At 38.8% G+C, this 19,286-nt stretch overlaps 1 protein-coding gene across 1 annotated transcript; it reads left to right on the top strand.

The window, feature by feature from the left end:
• The first annotated feature begins 18,038 nt into the window (after positions 1–18,038).
• On the top strand, positions 18,039–18,508 carry LOC139198298 (uncharacterized mitochondrial protein AtMg00820-like). Its single transcript, XM_070826792.1, has 2 exons — positions 18,039–18,371; positions 18,488–18,508. The coding sequence occupies exons 1-2, from the start codon at positions 18,039–18,041 to the stop codon at positions 18,506–18,508; spliced, it is 354 nt and encodes a 117-aa protein (XP_070682893.1).
• The last annotated feature ends 778 nt before the right edge of the window (positions 18,509–19,286 follow it).

Below are 19,286 nucleotides of genomic sequence, written 5' to 3'. Positions count from 1 at the left end.
TTTCTCATGGTTTGAATTTTGAATTTTGAATTTCTTTGGCCATGTTGAACCCTGGGAAAGAGAACACCTTCATAAAATTCCTAATAGGGGACAAGGTTCCGGGACAAGTGGTGGTGCACAAATGAGACGGGGAGGCAGTCTTAGAGAATCACAACCAACACCACCAATAGCCCCAAGTTTATATAAGTCATCCAACGCACGTCAAAAGAGTGTTTGGAGTTATTTCAAGGGAGGTAATGTGAAGGAGGGAATTGGGCGTCTAATTAGCAAGTTCTTTATCTATGAAAATGTCCCTGCTGCGAAGGCATCATCACATCATTTCAAAAATATGGTAGTGGGATGTCAACAGGCCGGTGTTGGAGTACAACCTCCCACTCCCTATGAGATAAGAAACAAATATTTGGATATGGAGTATAAAGACATTGGCGAGTATGTTAACAAGTTGAGGTCAAAGTGGGAAACTAATGGTTGCACAATCATGTGTGACGGATGGACCGGCCCGACCAGATTATCTATCATCAACTTCATGGTATACTCCAAGGGAAAGACAATTTTTTTGAAGTCTATTGATGCTTCTGACCATATAAAGAATTACAAGTATATTTACAAATTATTGAGGGATGTAATCATGGAGGTGGGAGAGCATAATGTTGTCCAAGTCGTGACCGACAACGGTTCTGCATTTGTCAAAGCTAGAAAAAAGTTAATGAAGCATCATAATGTGTTTTGGACATCATGTGCAGCACATTGTATTGATCTCATGTTTGAGGCAATGGGGAAGAGAGAGAATGTTGCTACTGTGGTCAAAAGAGCTAGAACGATCACAAATTATATTTACAATCACGGTTGGTTGTTGGCAAAGATGCGTGAATTTTGCAAAGGAGAAATTATTCGTCCAGCTACCACTCGATTCGCCACCAACTATATTGCATTAAACAGCCTACTCAAGAAGAAAGTAGGGTTGAAGCAACTATTCACTAGTGACGATTGGGCCAACCACAATTTCAGCCGCTCAAATATAGGTCGTATGGTGGAAAGTATAGTGCTTGATCATGCTTTTTGGACTCAAACAGAACATGTGTGTCAAGTGTTTGAACCTCTTTACAAAGTTTTACGGATCGTTGACACAGAAGTGTATCCTACTATGGGGGCAGTATATGAGTTGATGTGTGTAGTGAATGATGAATTGGAAAGAAAACATGGTGCAAGGTGGGTCATAAAAATAATTGAAGACCGATGGTATAAAACATTATACCACGATTTGCATGCAGCAGGTATAAATTATGTCATAATTTGCAATTCATTTCTTTAGTTGCATAAGTATTATTTCTCTTATTAGAGTATGTGTTTCTTTGAACAGCATATTATTTGAATCCCCGATACCAATATAGACCCGGTGTTGGAGATGATGGTGACCTTATACGTGTTGTACATAATGTATACTCTAAGTTAGACCCTGCATCACCAGCAGTTGGCCAATTTGGAAATGAGGTACACAATTACTTAAATTATAATAATTACTTTGTTGGATTAAACTAACACAATTTATTGTATTCAGCTAACATGGTTTAAAGATGCAAGAAGAACATTTGGAGAACCAACATCAGTTGCTGCTTGAACAAATATGTCTCCTAGTGAGTATAAACATATTTCATTATAAGTTTATAATAGAATTTGTTGGAGTTATTAGGCTTATCAACATTATTTTTCATTGTAGCTGAATGGTGGATCATGTATAGGACCGATGCACCAACTGTGAGAAAGTTAGCAATAAAAGTATTATCACAAACAGCTTCCTCATCTGCTTGTGAAAGAAATTGGAGCACATTTGCACTCATACACACAAAGCAAAGAAATAAGTTGGCTCATAGTAGCTTGGAAAAATTAGTTTATTGCTACTACAACATGAAGCTTCAAATTCGAGATAAGGAAGCAGAAATCGATCATGTCGACCGTGGTGACCCACTAGATGTGTTTGATATTGTTGGTGAAGATGATAATACGGAGGGTAACCAACTTTTTCAATGGATTAGACCTCTTCATTTAGATGATGATGAAGGCAACCCAGCTCCCAGAGTTGCTGAAGAAGCACGTAATGAAGGGATAAATGTAGAAAGAGTATTAGAGGAGGAGGTGAGATCTAGCAGCTCTGACTCTTTCAAAGAACTTTTACACCCAAGACCAAGAAACACTGGAATTCCACCTTCTTCCAATCCTACACAACCACAACATCGTGCTGATACTAATGATAGCTCTAGTACAAGATCAGGAGACTCACCTACCACCGGAGGTGGGAATGATGAAGGACATAGTGGAGCTGGAGGTAGTGGAGTTGGAGGTAGTGGTGGTGGATATGGAAACTATTATGGACCACCACCTCCCGGATATATGAGCCCCTTCACTGGTGAGGCAAACTTCACGCATGCAACACAGGATGATGACCATGGCAGTAGGCAGGCAGGACCAGGAATTGGTGCCATAGGGAAGGACTATACTCGCAGAGAAAGAGGCAAGGGGATTTTGTCAAGTCAAGAAGATGACTCGTTATCTAGAACTTCAGACTCTGTTGGATTGGGAAGTAGTAACTATGGTTATACTCATAACCAACCATTTCCCTATCCTTCATATCCCATTCCTGTTGGGATGGAATCGAGCGACTCATGGAAACAATCCCAGCCTCAATCTTCAAATGATTTTTCTTATGGACAACCTCAACCAATCTCGGATCCATATGGGTGGCATATTAACAATTACATGCAAAACTATTTTGGGGATTTATCATTTGATAACTACTCTTCACAATACACTCATTCTACACATAGAGATGATGAAGATAGTGAAAAATTTGAACCTCATAGGAACTCTATGTGGTACTAAAGTGTAAAATATTGTACTAATTCATTATATATAAATGATTATGGTGTGTTTAGACTTCTTTCATTAATTATTACATATTTTCTACACTCACAATATTTGTCAGATCGCTATATAATCAACTTGATAATGTTAAATCCATCATGCAATGCATTTCCTTCCAATTTTTTGTGATAAACTAATAGATAATTGACTAAATAAACATCCTACAAAGTTTCAATAAAAATTTCCAAGTTTTTCTTACAATTTCCGTGGTTTCCATGTAATTTTTATCGATATCGATATTTTACCGATATTTCCATCGATATTTCCGTGTTTTCGGACTACCGATATTTCCGATATTACCGATATTTTCTTCCTTGGTCTCAACAAAATACCACACAACAGGCATGAGGAACATTCGACTAAGCACAACATAAATCTCTATCCATATTGGTCAATGAGTCTAATCATAATGACAACAAACACAACCAACATCATTCCACAATCACATTAATCAATAACACATATTATACACTGAAATGCAGGGTTAGAGCGACATAGTTCGGTCAAAGCCTACATCTCTGAAGAACGGGATTTCGGACCACTCAACGAAATCTATTAACATCAGGTTTCAGACCACTCAACGGAACCAAAACACCAAGTGGGATTCCAGACCACTTAACAAAATCCAAACCATGATACGATTATGAACCACTCAACGGAATCGCGGAGTAGAAGGGATTCCGAACCTCTCAACAGAATCCGAGTGGATATGATTCTGGACCACTCAATGGAATCGCAGAGTATAATGCAAATCGAACCACTCAATGAAATCCAAGCTGGATACGATTCCGGACCACTCAACAGAATCGTGGATCATAAGGGATTCCGAACCATTCAACGGAACCCCAGCAAAAACCCAGTTCCGGATCACTTAACAGAACTGAGCAGAAGTCCAAGGAACATAGCAACGCTGGAAGAATAAGACATGAAACAAGTACTAAAATACAAAAGCTCAATGAAACAAGAAATGGAACAAAGCACAAGGTACACAATTAGAATGGCTCAACGAAACGAGAAATGAAATAATGATACGATATGTGAAACAAGTCTCGAAGCAACAAACCCCATAACAATGGGTTCATGGTCCACTACTAACCCTCACATTTCATCACATCAGGCAAAACATACAAATCAAACACACTCCACAACAAGTTCAATACACAAGTCAAATCACATAAAATAAACAAGCATAACCCAATGTGATGCCATTAGTACGTAAATCGAGGTGCACGTCAATCGAGGAAGACACATCATAATGCTATGCTCAATAAGCTCCATGGAATCTCAACAACACTCTAAAATCAGCAACATGGTAGAAGAATTTGGGCTAGTTGACTAAAAGCTAACCGTCGATCAAGGTTGAGAGTACCACAACCCTAGAAATCTAAACCGGAAGATCCGCCTATCAGATTTCTGATCCGTAACTTTCCAAAGTCCACATTATGCTTCTAAAACTTCATTACGATTCATCGGTTGGATCTCCGCCAATTGTTAAGATTAAGTGGCGGTCAACGTTTGATTTTACAAACTTATAAATTCAATTCGAGAAGATTCGTACATCGGATTCCCAATTTGTAAGTTTCTATTGTCTTAAAATATTTTGTGCTATAACACATTAAAGTTTGGTGACGATCAAATAGTCGGATCGTCATTCTCTACAATAGTCAGGTGGCGGACCCTAATGAAATGAGTTACAAACAATCAAATCACATCAAACAGATATGAAATCTGAAATTAGGATATCGAATTTGACTTAAAAAGGCATCGTGAGCTGATAGGAGCGTATTTATGCGACTTAGTTAGCTTGTTTCTTGGCATTTATGTTGTTAGTTCGTAGTTATTTTAGTATTTTAAGCTATTTTCGTGTGTTTGTAGGTCCAAAGGGTTAATGTGGCAAAGAAGTGCATTTTGGAGCATTTTTTGGCATGGAATGGATAGCATATGCTTGGAGCAAAAGGAATGGACAAAATTTGAAGTTTGTGCATCATCCTCTCCCTATAAATAACCATTTTAGCACACTTATTTCACCCAACACATACACCTACCACTACATCCACTCATTTCCTAAACATTCACCCACTACACCCATTACATCCACTCATTACCACAACATTCACCCACTACACCCATTACATCCACTCATTACCTAAACATTCATCCACTACATTCATTACATCCACTCATTACCACAACATTCACCCACTACACCCATTACATCCACTCATTATCACAACATTCATCCACTACACCTATTACATCCACTCATTACCACAACATTCACTCAATACACCTATTACATCCACTCATTACCACAACATCCATCCACTCATTACCACAACATAGACCACTACCACCTTAATTAGATGGTGGTCCTCTCCCTAGCCTATAAATACATCCACCCTTCACCATAACGAGGGAGATCCATCCAAAGACCTTACATTCATCCATATATTCCCACATCCAAAAAATACATACAATTCCATTCCCTTGCCGTGGCACTCATCCAACTAAAAATCAAACACAATTCTATACATTCCCTTCCCCTTGCCATGGCATTAAATTTTTGGCGCCGTTCCCGGGGATTAGCAATTTTGCTAATCCCTTGTTATTTCTTTTTGTTTATTTTCATGTGTTTTTGTTCCTAGTTGATGACTTTACTTGTTTTCTTGTTTTAGGTGTTTTATGTCTCGAAGTTCTCAACCTGTTCATAAGCACATCCTTGACTTTGACGACGATTTTGAAATTTTGAGACGAGCAAGGAATCAACAGAACCCCAACGACCTCAACCGGCTCAGATTTTTTAAGAAGTACAAGACATGGCAACAGACAATGGAACAATCAAGGAGCTTTCTGCTTCGGGATTAGACAATGCCGCACCACTTTGCATCCAATACCCCATGGCTACCTTAGGGAAGACGGACGAGTTCGAATTGAAATCAAGTTTGTTGCATCACATTCCTAAGTTCCACGGGATGTCCATGGAAGATCCTAATAAACACTTGAAGGAGTTTGAGGTTGTTTGTTCGAGTATGACTCCCGTGAATGTTGATGGGACCATTTTGAAGATGAAGGCCTTTCCCTTGTCTCTTAGAAAAGGCTAAAGATTGGTTGTATGAGCTAGCCCCTGGAATTGTCACATCATGTGAGAGTATGAAATGGGCTTTTTTGGAGAAGTTTTTCCTAACTTCTCGAGTCATTCTACTACGCAAAAGGATTAGTGGCATTCAGGAAAACCAAGGTGAATCCTTTCCCACTTACAATGAGCGTTTTAAAACCCTTGTTGCTTCATGTCCACAGCACCAGATGAAAGAGGAGCTTCTTCTTCAATATTTCTACGAAGGGCTCTACCAATTGAACGCCAAATGCTAGACACCTTAGCGAGAGGAGCTTTGGTGGACAAAACACCCATGGCTGCCAATACCTTAATTGCTAACCGAGCATTGAATGCTCAACAATATGAAGGCGTTGGTCAAAGGGACACCCCACGGCAGCAAGTGAATGAGGTAAGTTTCACATCCGACATTCAATCGCAATTAGCTAATCTTACTTCCATTGTGTCTCAGATGGCCGAAGGAATGAGGATGAAAGAACCAAGTGTATGTGGTGTGTGTTCTATCCAAGGACATGCCTCTGAAAAGTGCCCTCAATTGATTGAAAATGGTGGATGGGAAAACGCCAATGCAATTGGATTTCAAGGCCAAAACCAGCCAAGGAACAATCCATATTCTAATACGTACAATCCAAGTTGGAGAGACCATCCAAATTTCAGGTGGAAGGAGCCCCAATAACCCCAACAACAAGGAGGCTTTAGGCAGCAACCTCTGGGCTTCTATACCAAGCAATACGCACCAACACAAGCCCTACAACAACCTGCCCAAAACACCTCAGGTATATCTTTAGATAATGAGACACTTCTTAAGTTACTCACCAATTTATCTCAGGGGTAAGAAAATCAAGCCAAAACAATGCAAAACCAAGACAAAAGGGTGGACCAAATGGAGAAGCAAATTGGGCAGATTGCGGAGTTTGTAGGACAATTCAAATAGCAAGGTAAGTTGCCTAGTTCAACCATTGTCAACCCAAAGGGAGGATTCGAATCTACCAAAGCCATGAGTTTGCGAAGTGGAAAACAAGTTAGATCTGATCCCCAACCTTCCAAATCACGTTCTAATAAGGTTGAAGAGTTGATAATTGAAGAAAAGGAACAAAGCACCCCCACGAAAAGGGTGGAAACACCTTTGTCGCAGGCCCCAAATGCTCCTAAACCATCCAATTGGGCCAACAAAGGTAAGGAAGTTCCAATTTTGGTTAATACTAACCATATTCCACCCAATGTACCCTTTCCTAACAGATTTTTGCAAGCCAAGAATGAAGAGGAGGAAAAAGATGTTCTGGAGACGTTTAGAAATGTGCATGTCAATATCCCACTCCTTGATGCTATAAAGCAAATCCCGAAGTATGCCAAGTTTTTTAAGAAGCTTTGTACAACAAGGAAACGTATTCGGGAGAAAGAAGTGGTACATGTAAGCGAGAATGTCTCTGCAATGTTACAAAGAAAGTTGCCACCCAAATGCAAAGATCCGGGTAGTTTCACAATTCCTTGTGTAATTGGTAATACAAGGTTTGAACATGCTATGCTAGATCTAGGTGCATCAATTAATGTCATGCCATATTCTGTTTATGCATCTATGAATCAAGGAGAGCTTAAACATGATGGTGTTGTTATTCAACTAGCCAATAGATCTAATGCCTACCCGAAAGGAGTTTTGGAAGATGTGTTGGTGCAGATAGACCACTTAATTTTTCCTGCAGATTTCTATGTACTTGACAAGGAGGATGCAACCCACTCTCCACCATCATCAATCTTGCTTGGATGACCTTTCATGAAAACAGCTCAAACCAAGATTGATGTGGCTAAGGGAGCATTGACAATGGCATTTGGTGGTGATATGATTCACTTTAAAATTCCTGAATCTAATGTGAATCTTACTGATGTTCGTTCTTGTTTTGCTATTGATGTAATTAAAGATATAGGGCAAGAACCTTCAGCACCAACCAAGAAGGATGAATTTCCAACCACCAACGAAGAGGGAATTGGAGTGGAGCACAAAGAACACACCACTAACCTCCAAATGCATAATTTGGCCGAAAGCACATTTGGAAAATCTGTTGATAGTGCTGCCACTTCATTGTAACACATTGGTAAGCCACCTATTCCAATTTTGATTCCCATTTCAACTAATAGGTTGTTACCTTGTATGTTGCAGGTCCCCAATCGAATCCAAGCTGGTGGGAATGAATACATTGACTTTAGGATGCTCAACGCCCCAATCAGGAAGGATTACTATTCCCTTCTATTCAGAGAGCCAATGTATAAGTATTTTGAGGAGCATGTCGTGGAGGACATATCCCTGCATGCCGTAGGCTCCAATGGGGAGTGAATGTGTTCTTCGTTCGGCTGGAAGACGTTAAAGCAAGCGCTTCTTGGGAGGCAACCCATGTATTCAAATAAGGAAGATTTTTTAATTGCTCCACGATTGGTTTTGCGTTCCTAAAAACCTTCCCTTTTCTGCAGTTTTATTTTGCCATGTTTGTCATGTTTATTTGTTGCTTGTTTAATTGTTTTTTGGTGTGGGTTTATGTTTGAAACTTTGACAAGTAAACAAAGTATTTTTACATTAATTTTTGTGGAAGAGGAACATTAGGTAGAAAGGTAGAAAAGTACAAGAAAGTGCAAATAAACAGTAAGGAGTCTTCATTGGTCAGGAGGTGCCTCAACATTCGACGGAGCTCCAGAAAGACAAAGCACCAGAGATTGATTATCCGAAGCCTCAACACTTGGTGAAGCGCCAGAGGACGAAGGCAGAAGTTGCCGCTGGAGTATTGCAACAAACCTCTGATGATCACTCTGAATCCGAACTTCGGATTCCTACAGCTGGTCAAGCTTCTTCTTCATGCTTGTTGAGTAATTAGTTGCGAGCATGTGCAACTCTTTATTCTCGTACCTAAGCACTCTGACCTCTTGCCGAAGACTGGCCACCTCAACCATCAACGACTCAACCTGACGAGATTAGCAAGAAGGTGTTGGCCCATGTTTGAAACTAAGCCTGCACATCGGACGCTGTAGGCCAGAGAGTCCTGAACAGCCAGCTCGTCGGACCGCCTGGAAAGCATCCTAGTGTCTCTAGGAGTGAGAAGATTTTTGGCCACCACCGAAGCGATTGTATCGTTCATCATCATAGAATCCCCAACTGTAAGAGGATCATTGGGAGATACGAAGGACGGCTGCCAAATGTTGTTTGGAGAAGATATGTCACTATCTTCCTCGACATTCAAGTTAAGGTGACAATTAGAAGGGCAAGACATATTCGAATGTGTGAAGAAAAAAAAAGAGGTCGGACAAATCAAGATTTTAGAAGTACAAGAATGGAGCTTCTACAGGCATAAATTCAAGTGTGCTTTGGAATGTGATGCGTGCCTTTCTATAAAAATCAGCACTCGACGGAGCTTTAGAAATCAAAGAGGCGAGCTCATAAATCGAAGAGACGTTTGCTTTCTCAAAAGCTGGGCTGCTCAGAAACCAAGCGCCAATCTCAGAAATCGAAGAGGCACTTACTTTTTCAGACGTGTCATCACCTGTCACATGCACACTCAGCTTTGTGAAAATCACGGTCAATTTGTCGAAGCGTCGATCTAAGATATTGAAGAGGCGCCAGTCTTTTTCAGCCTCGTCAACACCTGTCACACACAAATTCAGCTTTGCGGAAATCACGGTCAATTTGTCGATGCGCCGATCTCAGATATCTAAGAGGCGCCAGTTTTTTTCAGCCTCGTCAGCACTTGTCACATGCACACTCACCTTTGCAGGAATTACGGGCAATTTGTCGAAGATTTCTGATGAAGAAGAAAACACGTGAAGCCATACTGTTTAATCATCCAACGATTGCCCACACGAATAAAAGAACAGTGTCGCTACCAGTTATGAAGAAATCCATATAAATGTCAACCTTCACAGCAAGTCAGACATACTCAACCTTTCTTCATCTTCGAAAATGCATTCCCAACGAAGCCTCTCGAGTCACTCAATGTTCCTCATCCCTTGGGGTACCTCTGCAAACAAGTTATCAAAAGCAAAAGTATTTCATATCATGAAGGTTGAAAGCAAGAGTATCTCATATCATGTTTTCTCCCTGTCCTTTTCCTTGTCCTTGTGACAAGGAGAAAGGGGGCAATCAGCCAGCACTTGGTGTCAATCTTCTGATCTAAGAACTGACTACCTGGAACTCCTTCCTGATTGCTTACCTAACATTGCTCTCGAGTGATCATCTTCAACTGCTGATGTACTTCTGAAGAAGATGCCACATCTGCTTGGAGAACAGATAAGGCAAGTGAAAATGATACCTTAAAGCATGTGGAGATAACGTGCTAATTCATCTTCAAGATCAAGTCTCATTTTCCTTGCTAAGAAGTTCCCCAGCCCAGTTCAAGAATAAATCTGTGGAAAGATACTTCTTCAAAAGCAAAAGTATCTCATATCATCATAGTCGCAGGCAAAGATATCTCATGGCATGTTTCCTTTACCCTTGCTCTTACCTGCGGGACAAGGAGAAAGAAAGCAATCGGTCAGCACTTGGACAGATTGAACAAAGAAACATACCATTACCTCTACCTCGTGCCTACCTGCCGTGCAGAAGAAACAAGCAGAGAAGAATGCAGCCTGCATACTCAATCAACCCAGCAGAAGGAGTCCGAGTTGAAACCAAGAGCTTGAGAAGCTTCAACAACATATGGACACATCAATTGCCAAAGAGCAAAGCCTCGCCGTATAAGGCCATCAAATCACCACCACCAATCAAGTCTCATTTTCCTTTCTAAGAAGTTCCCTAGCCCAATTCGAGATCAAAGCTGTGGAAAGTCAACAAGATCATCTCTTCATAACCAGATTTGCGTTCTTAAACTCTACTATATCTGGTTTTTACTTTGCCATACTTGTCATGTTTATTCGCTGTTTGTTTGTTTGCTTGTTTTTGTGTGAGTTTATGCCTAAAACATTGAGGACAATGTTTGATTTAAGTATGGGGGTAACCAAGTTGTTTTGCATGAAATTCGTGGGAGTTTACCACCCATTACTGCTAGTGTTGTTCCTTGCTGTTTTTAAGTGTTTTTATGTTGTTTTGGAGTGTTTTCGTGTGTTTTGACATAAAAATCCGAAAATCTCATAAAAATTTGAAAAATTGTTTTGAAAAACCCAAGAAGAGCTGTTTTTGTGTGTTTGTTTGTGTCTTAGGGTACCTTCTAACACAATGATGAGGATTTGGTTTTTAATTACATGAATGTTAAAGAGAATTATAAACATGGATGGAAGTTTGATTTACTCTTTGGTTTATGCTTGGTTATGGTTATAATTTATGAATTCACATGCAATCATAAAGGAAAAATCAGTTTTTGTAACATGCTTGAAGAAAGGAACTCAAAGTAACGCTATAACCTTGTGAGACTTGAGCCTAAAACGTTTATTTGGAGAGATAATAATCTATGCATTGTTGTTTTCTAAAGTCGTTGCATGATCTCATTATTCTTTACTTGGTTGCTACTTAGAAGGCGTTTCATCATTTAGTTCAAAATGCTAGAACTCATGCGTACTTTATTCAAAGCATGTTATTGATTTGCATAACACATATTCAAGATGAAGTTGTTTAGTGAGCCAAGAGCCAAAAAGCCTATCCCATTCATTATGAGTTTAAGTTTAACCCCGTTGAGCCTTGTGTAGCCTATGTTCTTTGTTACCCACACTATCCTCACCTAGCCTAGTTTTAGGACCATCCATACCTTTGTTCTTGAAGCATAGTAAAACATGACTTAAAATGAACTCCTTTTTTATCAATGTATTACATAAAGCAAGTGTGGGGGAAGTAATTCTTGTGTGTGTGTGTGTGCCAAAATCCGTAATAAGGCACGGATAAAAAAAAATAAAAAAATAAAAAAAGTTGTGAAAAGAGTGAAAAAGAGTTGAAAAATATATGAGAAAGAGCTCTAAAGTGTTGATTGTTGAAGAAATGGTCCAAAGCATTGAATTCGACCATAAGTGTTGCATGAATCTTCTCTTTGTGTTTAAAAGTTGATTTTTGCATTCTAAAGTGAATTCCAAGTGTCGATTTCATTACTTTGCTTGCTATCACTTGAAGAACGTTTGTTATCCCTATCCTTTCTTTGTTAGCTATTACCCCCAAGCCCCATTACAACCCTTAACTTCATATTGAGTGTTATGTGTTTTAATATGTGGAGTTTGGAATTGGTATGAGTATATGGTGTCACTGATTCTCGCATCTAAGTAGTAGCGTTCCATTCATGAGATCATATCTAAACATGTTGAATAACTCCAGAAAATTGCCTTCTTCATTATACATATATGTGAGTGTTCGTTTTCATGTTTACATCAATCTTCTCACATATAAGTAGTGTAGGGTGTGTAGTCAGAAAATGTGTATGAAAATAGAGAGTATCTTGTAAGGCATGTTACTACTTTCAAAACATCGTTTTAATTGGTTAAATGTGAACCATTTAAGTGGTAACTATAATTAAGTACTCAAATGTAAGGATGACCAAAATCTATGGGAATGATGATTTTTAACATGTCATGTTTCATTAAAAATCCCTGAGGCAATTGTTGAAAGGTCTAGGTTGTGTTTTGTTTTGTTTGTTTTGTTTTGCTCGAGGACTAGCAAAAGCTAAGTGTGGGGGAATTTGATAGAAGCGTATTTATGTGACTTAGTTAGCTTGTTTCTTGACATTTATGTTGTTAGTTCGTAGTTATTTTAGTATTTTAAGCTATTTTCGTGTGTTTTTAGGTCCAAAGGGTTAATGTGGCAAAGAAGTGCATTTTGGAGCATTTTTTGGCATGGAATTGATAGCATATGCTTGGAGCAAAAGGAATGGACGAAATTTGAAGTTTGTGCATCATCTTCTCCCTATAAATAACCATTTTAGCACACTCATTTCACCCAACACATTCACCTACCATTACATCCACTCATTTCCTAAACACTCACCCACTACACCCATTACATCCACTCATTACCACAACACTCACCCACTACACCCATTACATCCACTCATTACCTAAACATCCATCCACTACACTCATTACATCCACTCATTACCATAACATTCACCCACTACACCCATTACATCCACTCATTACCACAACATTCATCCACTACACCCATTACATCCACTCATTACCACAACATAAACAACTACCACCTTAATTAGATGGTGGTCCTCTCCCTATCCTATAAATACATCCACCCTTCACCAAAACGAGGGGGATCCATCCAAAGACCTTACATTCATCCATATATTCCCACATCCCAAAAACACATACAATTCCATTCCCTTACCGTGGCACTCATCCAACCAAAAATCAAACACAATTCTATACATTCCCTTCCCCTTGCCGTGGCATCCATCCAACCTAAATACATTCATAACCTTTCAATATATCCATACACATCCTTAGATACTTGTGCTGCAACAAGGTGGTGAAAAAGAAGGTACTTGGCGTTTCAAGCTTGAAACTTTGGAGCGTTTTAGGTGTACTTCATTCTTTCTTTCAATGTCTACTTTGTTATTTTCTTATTTTGTTGCATTTATGAGTAGCTAAACCCCTATTTAGTTAGGGGGAATTCAAATCCATAAACATACTTACAATATGAATTGATTACCTTCAGTTGTGATTTCATAAGTTGTGAATTCAATTTGTTTAACTGCTTGATTGGTAACTTATTCATGTATGTTTATTAAGAGTGCACACTTAGTTTGCATGCATGAATATGATGCTAGAGTATAAGGGAGTTTCACCTAATAGTTACAAACTTATATTCACAAGTAGTGGAGGTCGCTTATAAACGATTGCGTTAAATGAATTTTTGGCAGGAGTTTCATGCTCATTATAGTAACGAATGCCTCGTCAATACTTATAGTTTTCATGATGCTTAAAGATCTTTGATTGTATCTTTATTGTGTTGTTCACATAAAGGACTTTTGAAGAATGCTTTGAATTGTTGTATGCGCTTTCCCATCCAATTCAATAACTTAAGGAGAACTTGAAGGTTAATTTAAGCGAACCTAATTAATCTGGGGTGTTGAGTTTCATGATTTATCGAAAGAACAACTGAAAATTGGTTTATGTGCAAGTGTGTCATGTGTGGAGAAGAACCCTCTAGCTAGCCCATCATCCATAGTTTACCCAAATTCGTCCAAAATCTGTTTTAGTTTACAATCTGTTTGTTTTGTTTTCAAATTCGTCAAAATCAAATCCCCATTTACTTTAAAGTGTTTTATTAGTCAAAATATGTTTTGATTTGTGTTTTTAAGTGTCTTGAGTCAAGTTAGAACCTAATTTCGTTCAAAACCATCCCTAGAGTCAATTTAGAGTCTAATTCATTGTTTTAAGCTGTTTTGAGTCTTTTTAGTTTGTATTGCATCTTTTGAGTCTAGTTTGGTGTTTTAAACTTAATTTTACATTTTTAAGTCAGTTTCAAGTGTTTTAACAATCCCTCCTAATCCCCGGCCTAGAGCGATCCCTTCTTACATTCTTTACTACAATTGACAACAAGAGGGTTTAACTTGTGTGTTAAGTTAATTTTCGCATCAAATTAATGGAATCCAAACCACCAAGTGGGATTCCAGACCACTTAACGGAATCCAAACCATGATACGATTATGAACCACTCAACGGAATCGCGGAGTAGAAGGGATTCCGAAACTCTCAACAGAATTCGAGTGGATATGATTCTGGACCACTCAATGGAATCGCAGAGTATAATGCATATCGAACCACTCAATGAAATCCAAGCTGGATACGATTCCGGACCACTCAACGGAATCGTGGATCATAAGGGATTCCGAACCATTCAACGGAACCCCAGCGAAAACCTAGTTTCGGATCACTTAACAGAACTGAGCGGAAGTCCAAGGAATATAGCAACGCTGGAAGAATAAGACATGAAACAAGTACTCAAATACAAAAGCTCAATGAAACAAGAAATGGAACAAAGCACAAGGTACACAATTAGAATGGCTCAACGAAACGAGAAATGAAATAATGATACGATATGTGAAACAAGTCTCGAAGCAACAAACCCCATAACAATGGGTTCATGGTCCACTACTAACCTTCACATTTCATCACATCAGGCCAAACATACAAATCAACCACACTCCACAACAAGTTCAATACACAAGTCAAATCACATAAAATAAACAAGCATAACCCAATGTGATGCCATTAGTACGTAAATCGAGGTGCACGTCAATCGAGGAAGACACATCATCATGCTATGCTCAGTAAGCTCCATGGAATCTTAACAACACTCTAAGATCAGCAACATGCTAGAAGAACTTGGGCTAGTTAACTAAAAGCTAACCGTCGATCAAGGTTGAGAGTACCACAACCCTAGAAATCTAAATTGGAAGATCCGCCTATCAGATTTCTGATCCGTAACTTTCCAAAGTCCACATTATGCTTCTAAAACTTCATTACGATTCATCGGTTGGATCTCCGCCAATTGCTAAGATTAAGTAGCGGTCAACGTTTGATTTTACAAACTTAGAAATTCAATTCGGGAAGATCCGTACATCGGATTCCCGATCTGTAAGTTTCTATTGTCCTAAAATATTATGTGCTATAACACATTAAAGTTTGGTGACGATCAAACAGTCGGATCGTCGTTCTCTACAATAGTTAGGTGGCAGACCCTAATGAAACGAGGTACAAACAATCAAATCACATCAAACAGATATGAAATCTGAAATTAGGATATCGAATTTGACTTAAAAAGGCATCGTCGGCCCACTGGCCACAACGGCGGCCAGCCACCACGACTCACCGAAAAATTCACCTAACTCCAAAAATTACCAAATTTTGTATGAATGTAAAGCACAACAAGGGGAAGAACTTTAATACCTAGGCCGAAGTCCAATTCGGCTGGGAAACATCTGAAAACACCATTGATCCACTAGAAACCCTTGAAATGAGTGTGCTCGATTCGACCTCAAAACGAGCTCCAACACCTCCACCACTGCTTGGACTTTGTTCTTGAGGTTGAAGGGAGCATTTTGGTGGTGGTTGTTGATGGAGTTACCTTCGGATTTGAAGGATCGCCGCACCGAAGCCCGTCGCACCCACCGGTGCAATTCTCCACAATCCCAAACTCAATCTTCTCGAATTTGGTGTGGAAATGGTAGAGGAAGGGTCGAGATGATGATTGAGAGTGGTAGATCCACCCAATTTGTGGGAAAAAATGTTGAATTTCATTGGAGAAACTCACCAGTCATAACTGGGTCACGGGTCGAAGGGGGAACCGGTTAGGTTCCCCTCATTTCCCTACTTTTTGATTGGTCAGTCCCCCATCCATTCCCTCATTTCTCATTTCTCTCTTCCGTCCAATTCTCATTACCCACCATCCTGGCCACACACGTGGCACCATCGCACTGCTCCAACAAAATCTGGAGCCTTCCAGATTTGTGGTCAAATGACCATTTTTCCCTCAAATTCATTTATTAATAACTCTTTCGTTATACCCCCAAATTACAATCCGTTTGCGCTCACGAGTTCGTATCGACAAGTACTATCCAAATATATAAAGAAATCTATAAAATTATGAAAGGATCAAATATGTCCACGAAGGATCTCGTTTAATATAATAGAGGCAATTTCGTCATTTTAACATATCGAAAAAAAACTATACAACGTAATATAAACGCGTCGAAACTACAAATATGAATACGAAATACGAGATATGTAATTTTAAATAATGAACTCTGGGGACAGAATTTCACATCACATACTTCATCATATACTTACTCAAGCATATAAAGCATCTCACTCATTCAAACAACAATTTTTTTCTTGGTCATCAAGTTAATACAAGTCTGTGGCACAACAAGTTGGGGCACCCTTCCAATGCTGTTGTTTCAACAATATTGCACCAATCACATATACCATTCTCTGTTGATTAATCCAAGCATGTGTGTGTCTCTTGTCTAGAAGGCAAATTTACTAAGTTTTCATTTCCTTTTCCTGCAAATAAGACTGTCAACCATTAGTGGTTTTACATAGTGATGTGTAGGGACCATCACCAGTTGTATCAGTTGAAGGCTATAAATTTTAATGGATGTACCAGGTTTAACTGGATATTTCCTTTAATGAATAAAAGTGAGGTGTTTCAAACATTTGTGCATTTTCATGCTTTTCTGTCAACCCGGTTTTCTACAACTGTTAAAATCCTTCAAAATAATGGTGGTGGTGAATATTGTAGTACTAAATTTCAACAGTTTTTGCTAGAGAAAGGTATTTTACATCAAAGATCATGTCCCCATACACCTGAACAAAATGATATTGCTGAAAGAAAACACAGGCACATTGTTGAAACTTCATTAACTCTACTAAGTAGTGCACAATTGCCTTCTCAATTCTGGTTTCACGCATGTGCAAGCTCTGTGTACTTGATGAATAGAATGCCTTGTCACACGTTGTCTATGAAATCTCTATACACTTGTCTATTTGATAAGCCTCATGTTTTGATACATTTAAAAGTGTTTGGTTGTAGCTATTATCCATTGTTAAAGCCTTACAATACCAATAAACTTCAGTCCAAAACAGTTTAATGTGTCTTTTTAGGGTATGCATGTCAATACAAAGGTTATATTTGTTTCAAACCAATTTCAGGTAGGTTTTATGTCTCAAGACATGTTATTTTTTATGAAACTCATTTTCCTTATAAAGTCTTAGTTTCAAAATCTACATAATCTTTTACTTCTGCATCTGTCACATCACCATTTGTTTCACCACTAGTCACAAATAAAAAATGCCATTGTTTTCTCATGTCACACCTGCATCTCATGCATCTTTTATATACACTCAACCCACTAGAGCTTCAAAGTCTTTTTCTGAACCAACTGGTGCCTCAGAGTTTTTGGATTCACCAATTCGAGCCTTATAGTTATCTCATTCCATTTCCCATATCCCAGACCCTATATCTAGTGCCTCAGAGTCTTTGAGTTCATCACATAACAATATCTTCAGTTCTTTAGAACCTACAGAGTCTACAGTCCCTATGGATTCTGATTTTCAACTAGAAAATCTCATAGTTGTTCTTCCAGTACCATCTGTGAGTTTACATCCAATGCAAACAAGATCCAAAAGTGGCATTATCAAGAAGAAAACTTTTGCATCTTTTATTTCAATTTCTGAGAATTCAATTGGAGAACCTACATCATTCAAAGCTGCTAGTAGGGTTGCAGAATGGCAAGCAACTATGCAAGATGAAATTGATGCTTTACATACTCAACACATTTGGGATTCGGCTCCTCTTCCACCTGATAAGAACTTGATTGGTTGTAAGTGGGTTTATAGGATCAAGAAGCATCTAGATGGCTCTATAGCAAAGGTATAAAGCTAGGCTTGTTGCCAAAGGGTATAGTCAAGAGGAAGGAATTGATTACAGTGAAACATTCAGTCCAGTTGTAAAGCCAACTACTGTTAAACTTATCTTAGTCCTTGCAGCTCAATTCAATTGGTCCTTAAGGCAACTTGATGCTAAAAATGCCTTCTTGCATGGTGATTTGACTAAGGAAGTCTATATGTCACAGCCACTTGGTTTTGTCAGTTCTCACCATCCTTCTCACTTTGTCTGCAAGCTTAATAAGTCTTTGTATGGCCTTAAACAGGCTCCAAGAGACTAGAATGAAAAATTTACCAGTTTTCTACCAGGTTTAGGGTTTCAGGCATCACTTGCAGATCAATCTTTGTTTGTCAAACACACCTCTCTTGGAATTGTAGTTCTGTTGCTCTATGTTGTTGATATTATTCTTACTGGGAATATCTTCTAATATTGTTGCAATCATTTTGGAGTTGACCAAAGCATTTGACATGAAGGATTTGGGCCAGTTAAATTATTTTTTGGGATTACAGATTTCATATCATTACAATGGCTTATTTGTTTCTTAGCAAAAGTATATCAGAGATTTGTTAGCTAAAGTGGACATGAGCAACTCCAAACCCTGTGCTACACCTTGCCTTCCATATCACACACTGTTTAAGGAAGATGGAGCACCATATCACAGTCCAGATCAATATAGGAGCATAGCTGGCGCCTTGCAATATTTGACCTTCACAAGGCCTGATATTGCATTTGTAGTCAATCAGTGCTTATGCATCACCCTATGAACTCTCATGTTGTAGCTGTTAAGAGAATTCTTAGATATCTAAGTGGCACACTTCATTATGGTATTCATTTTCAACCTGGAAAACTATCTCTGCAAGCTTATAGTGATGCAGATTGGGCAGGATATCCCAATGGTTA

The sequence above is a fragment of the Malus domestica genome, chromosome 08, assembly GCF_042453785.1.
Source record: "Malus domestica chromosome 08, GDT2T_hap1".
Lineage (NCBI taxonomy): Eukaryota > Viridiplantae > Streptophyta > Magnoliopsida > Rosales > Rosaceae > Malus > Malus domestica.
This window is presented reverse-complemented; position numbering and strand designations above follow the sequence as displayed.

What these genes read in the sequence shown, in the direction of transcription:
- LOC139198298 (XM_070826792.1), top strand. Translation starts at nt 18,039, where the DNA reads ATGGATTCTGATTTTCAACTAGAAAATCTCATAGTTGTTCTTCCAGTA. An exon ending in TAGATGGCTCTATAGCAAAG is followed by an intron (nt 18,372 to 18,487) that starts GTATAAAGCTAG and finishes TAGTCCTTGCAG; the next exon opens with CTCAATTCAATTGGTCCTTA.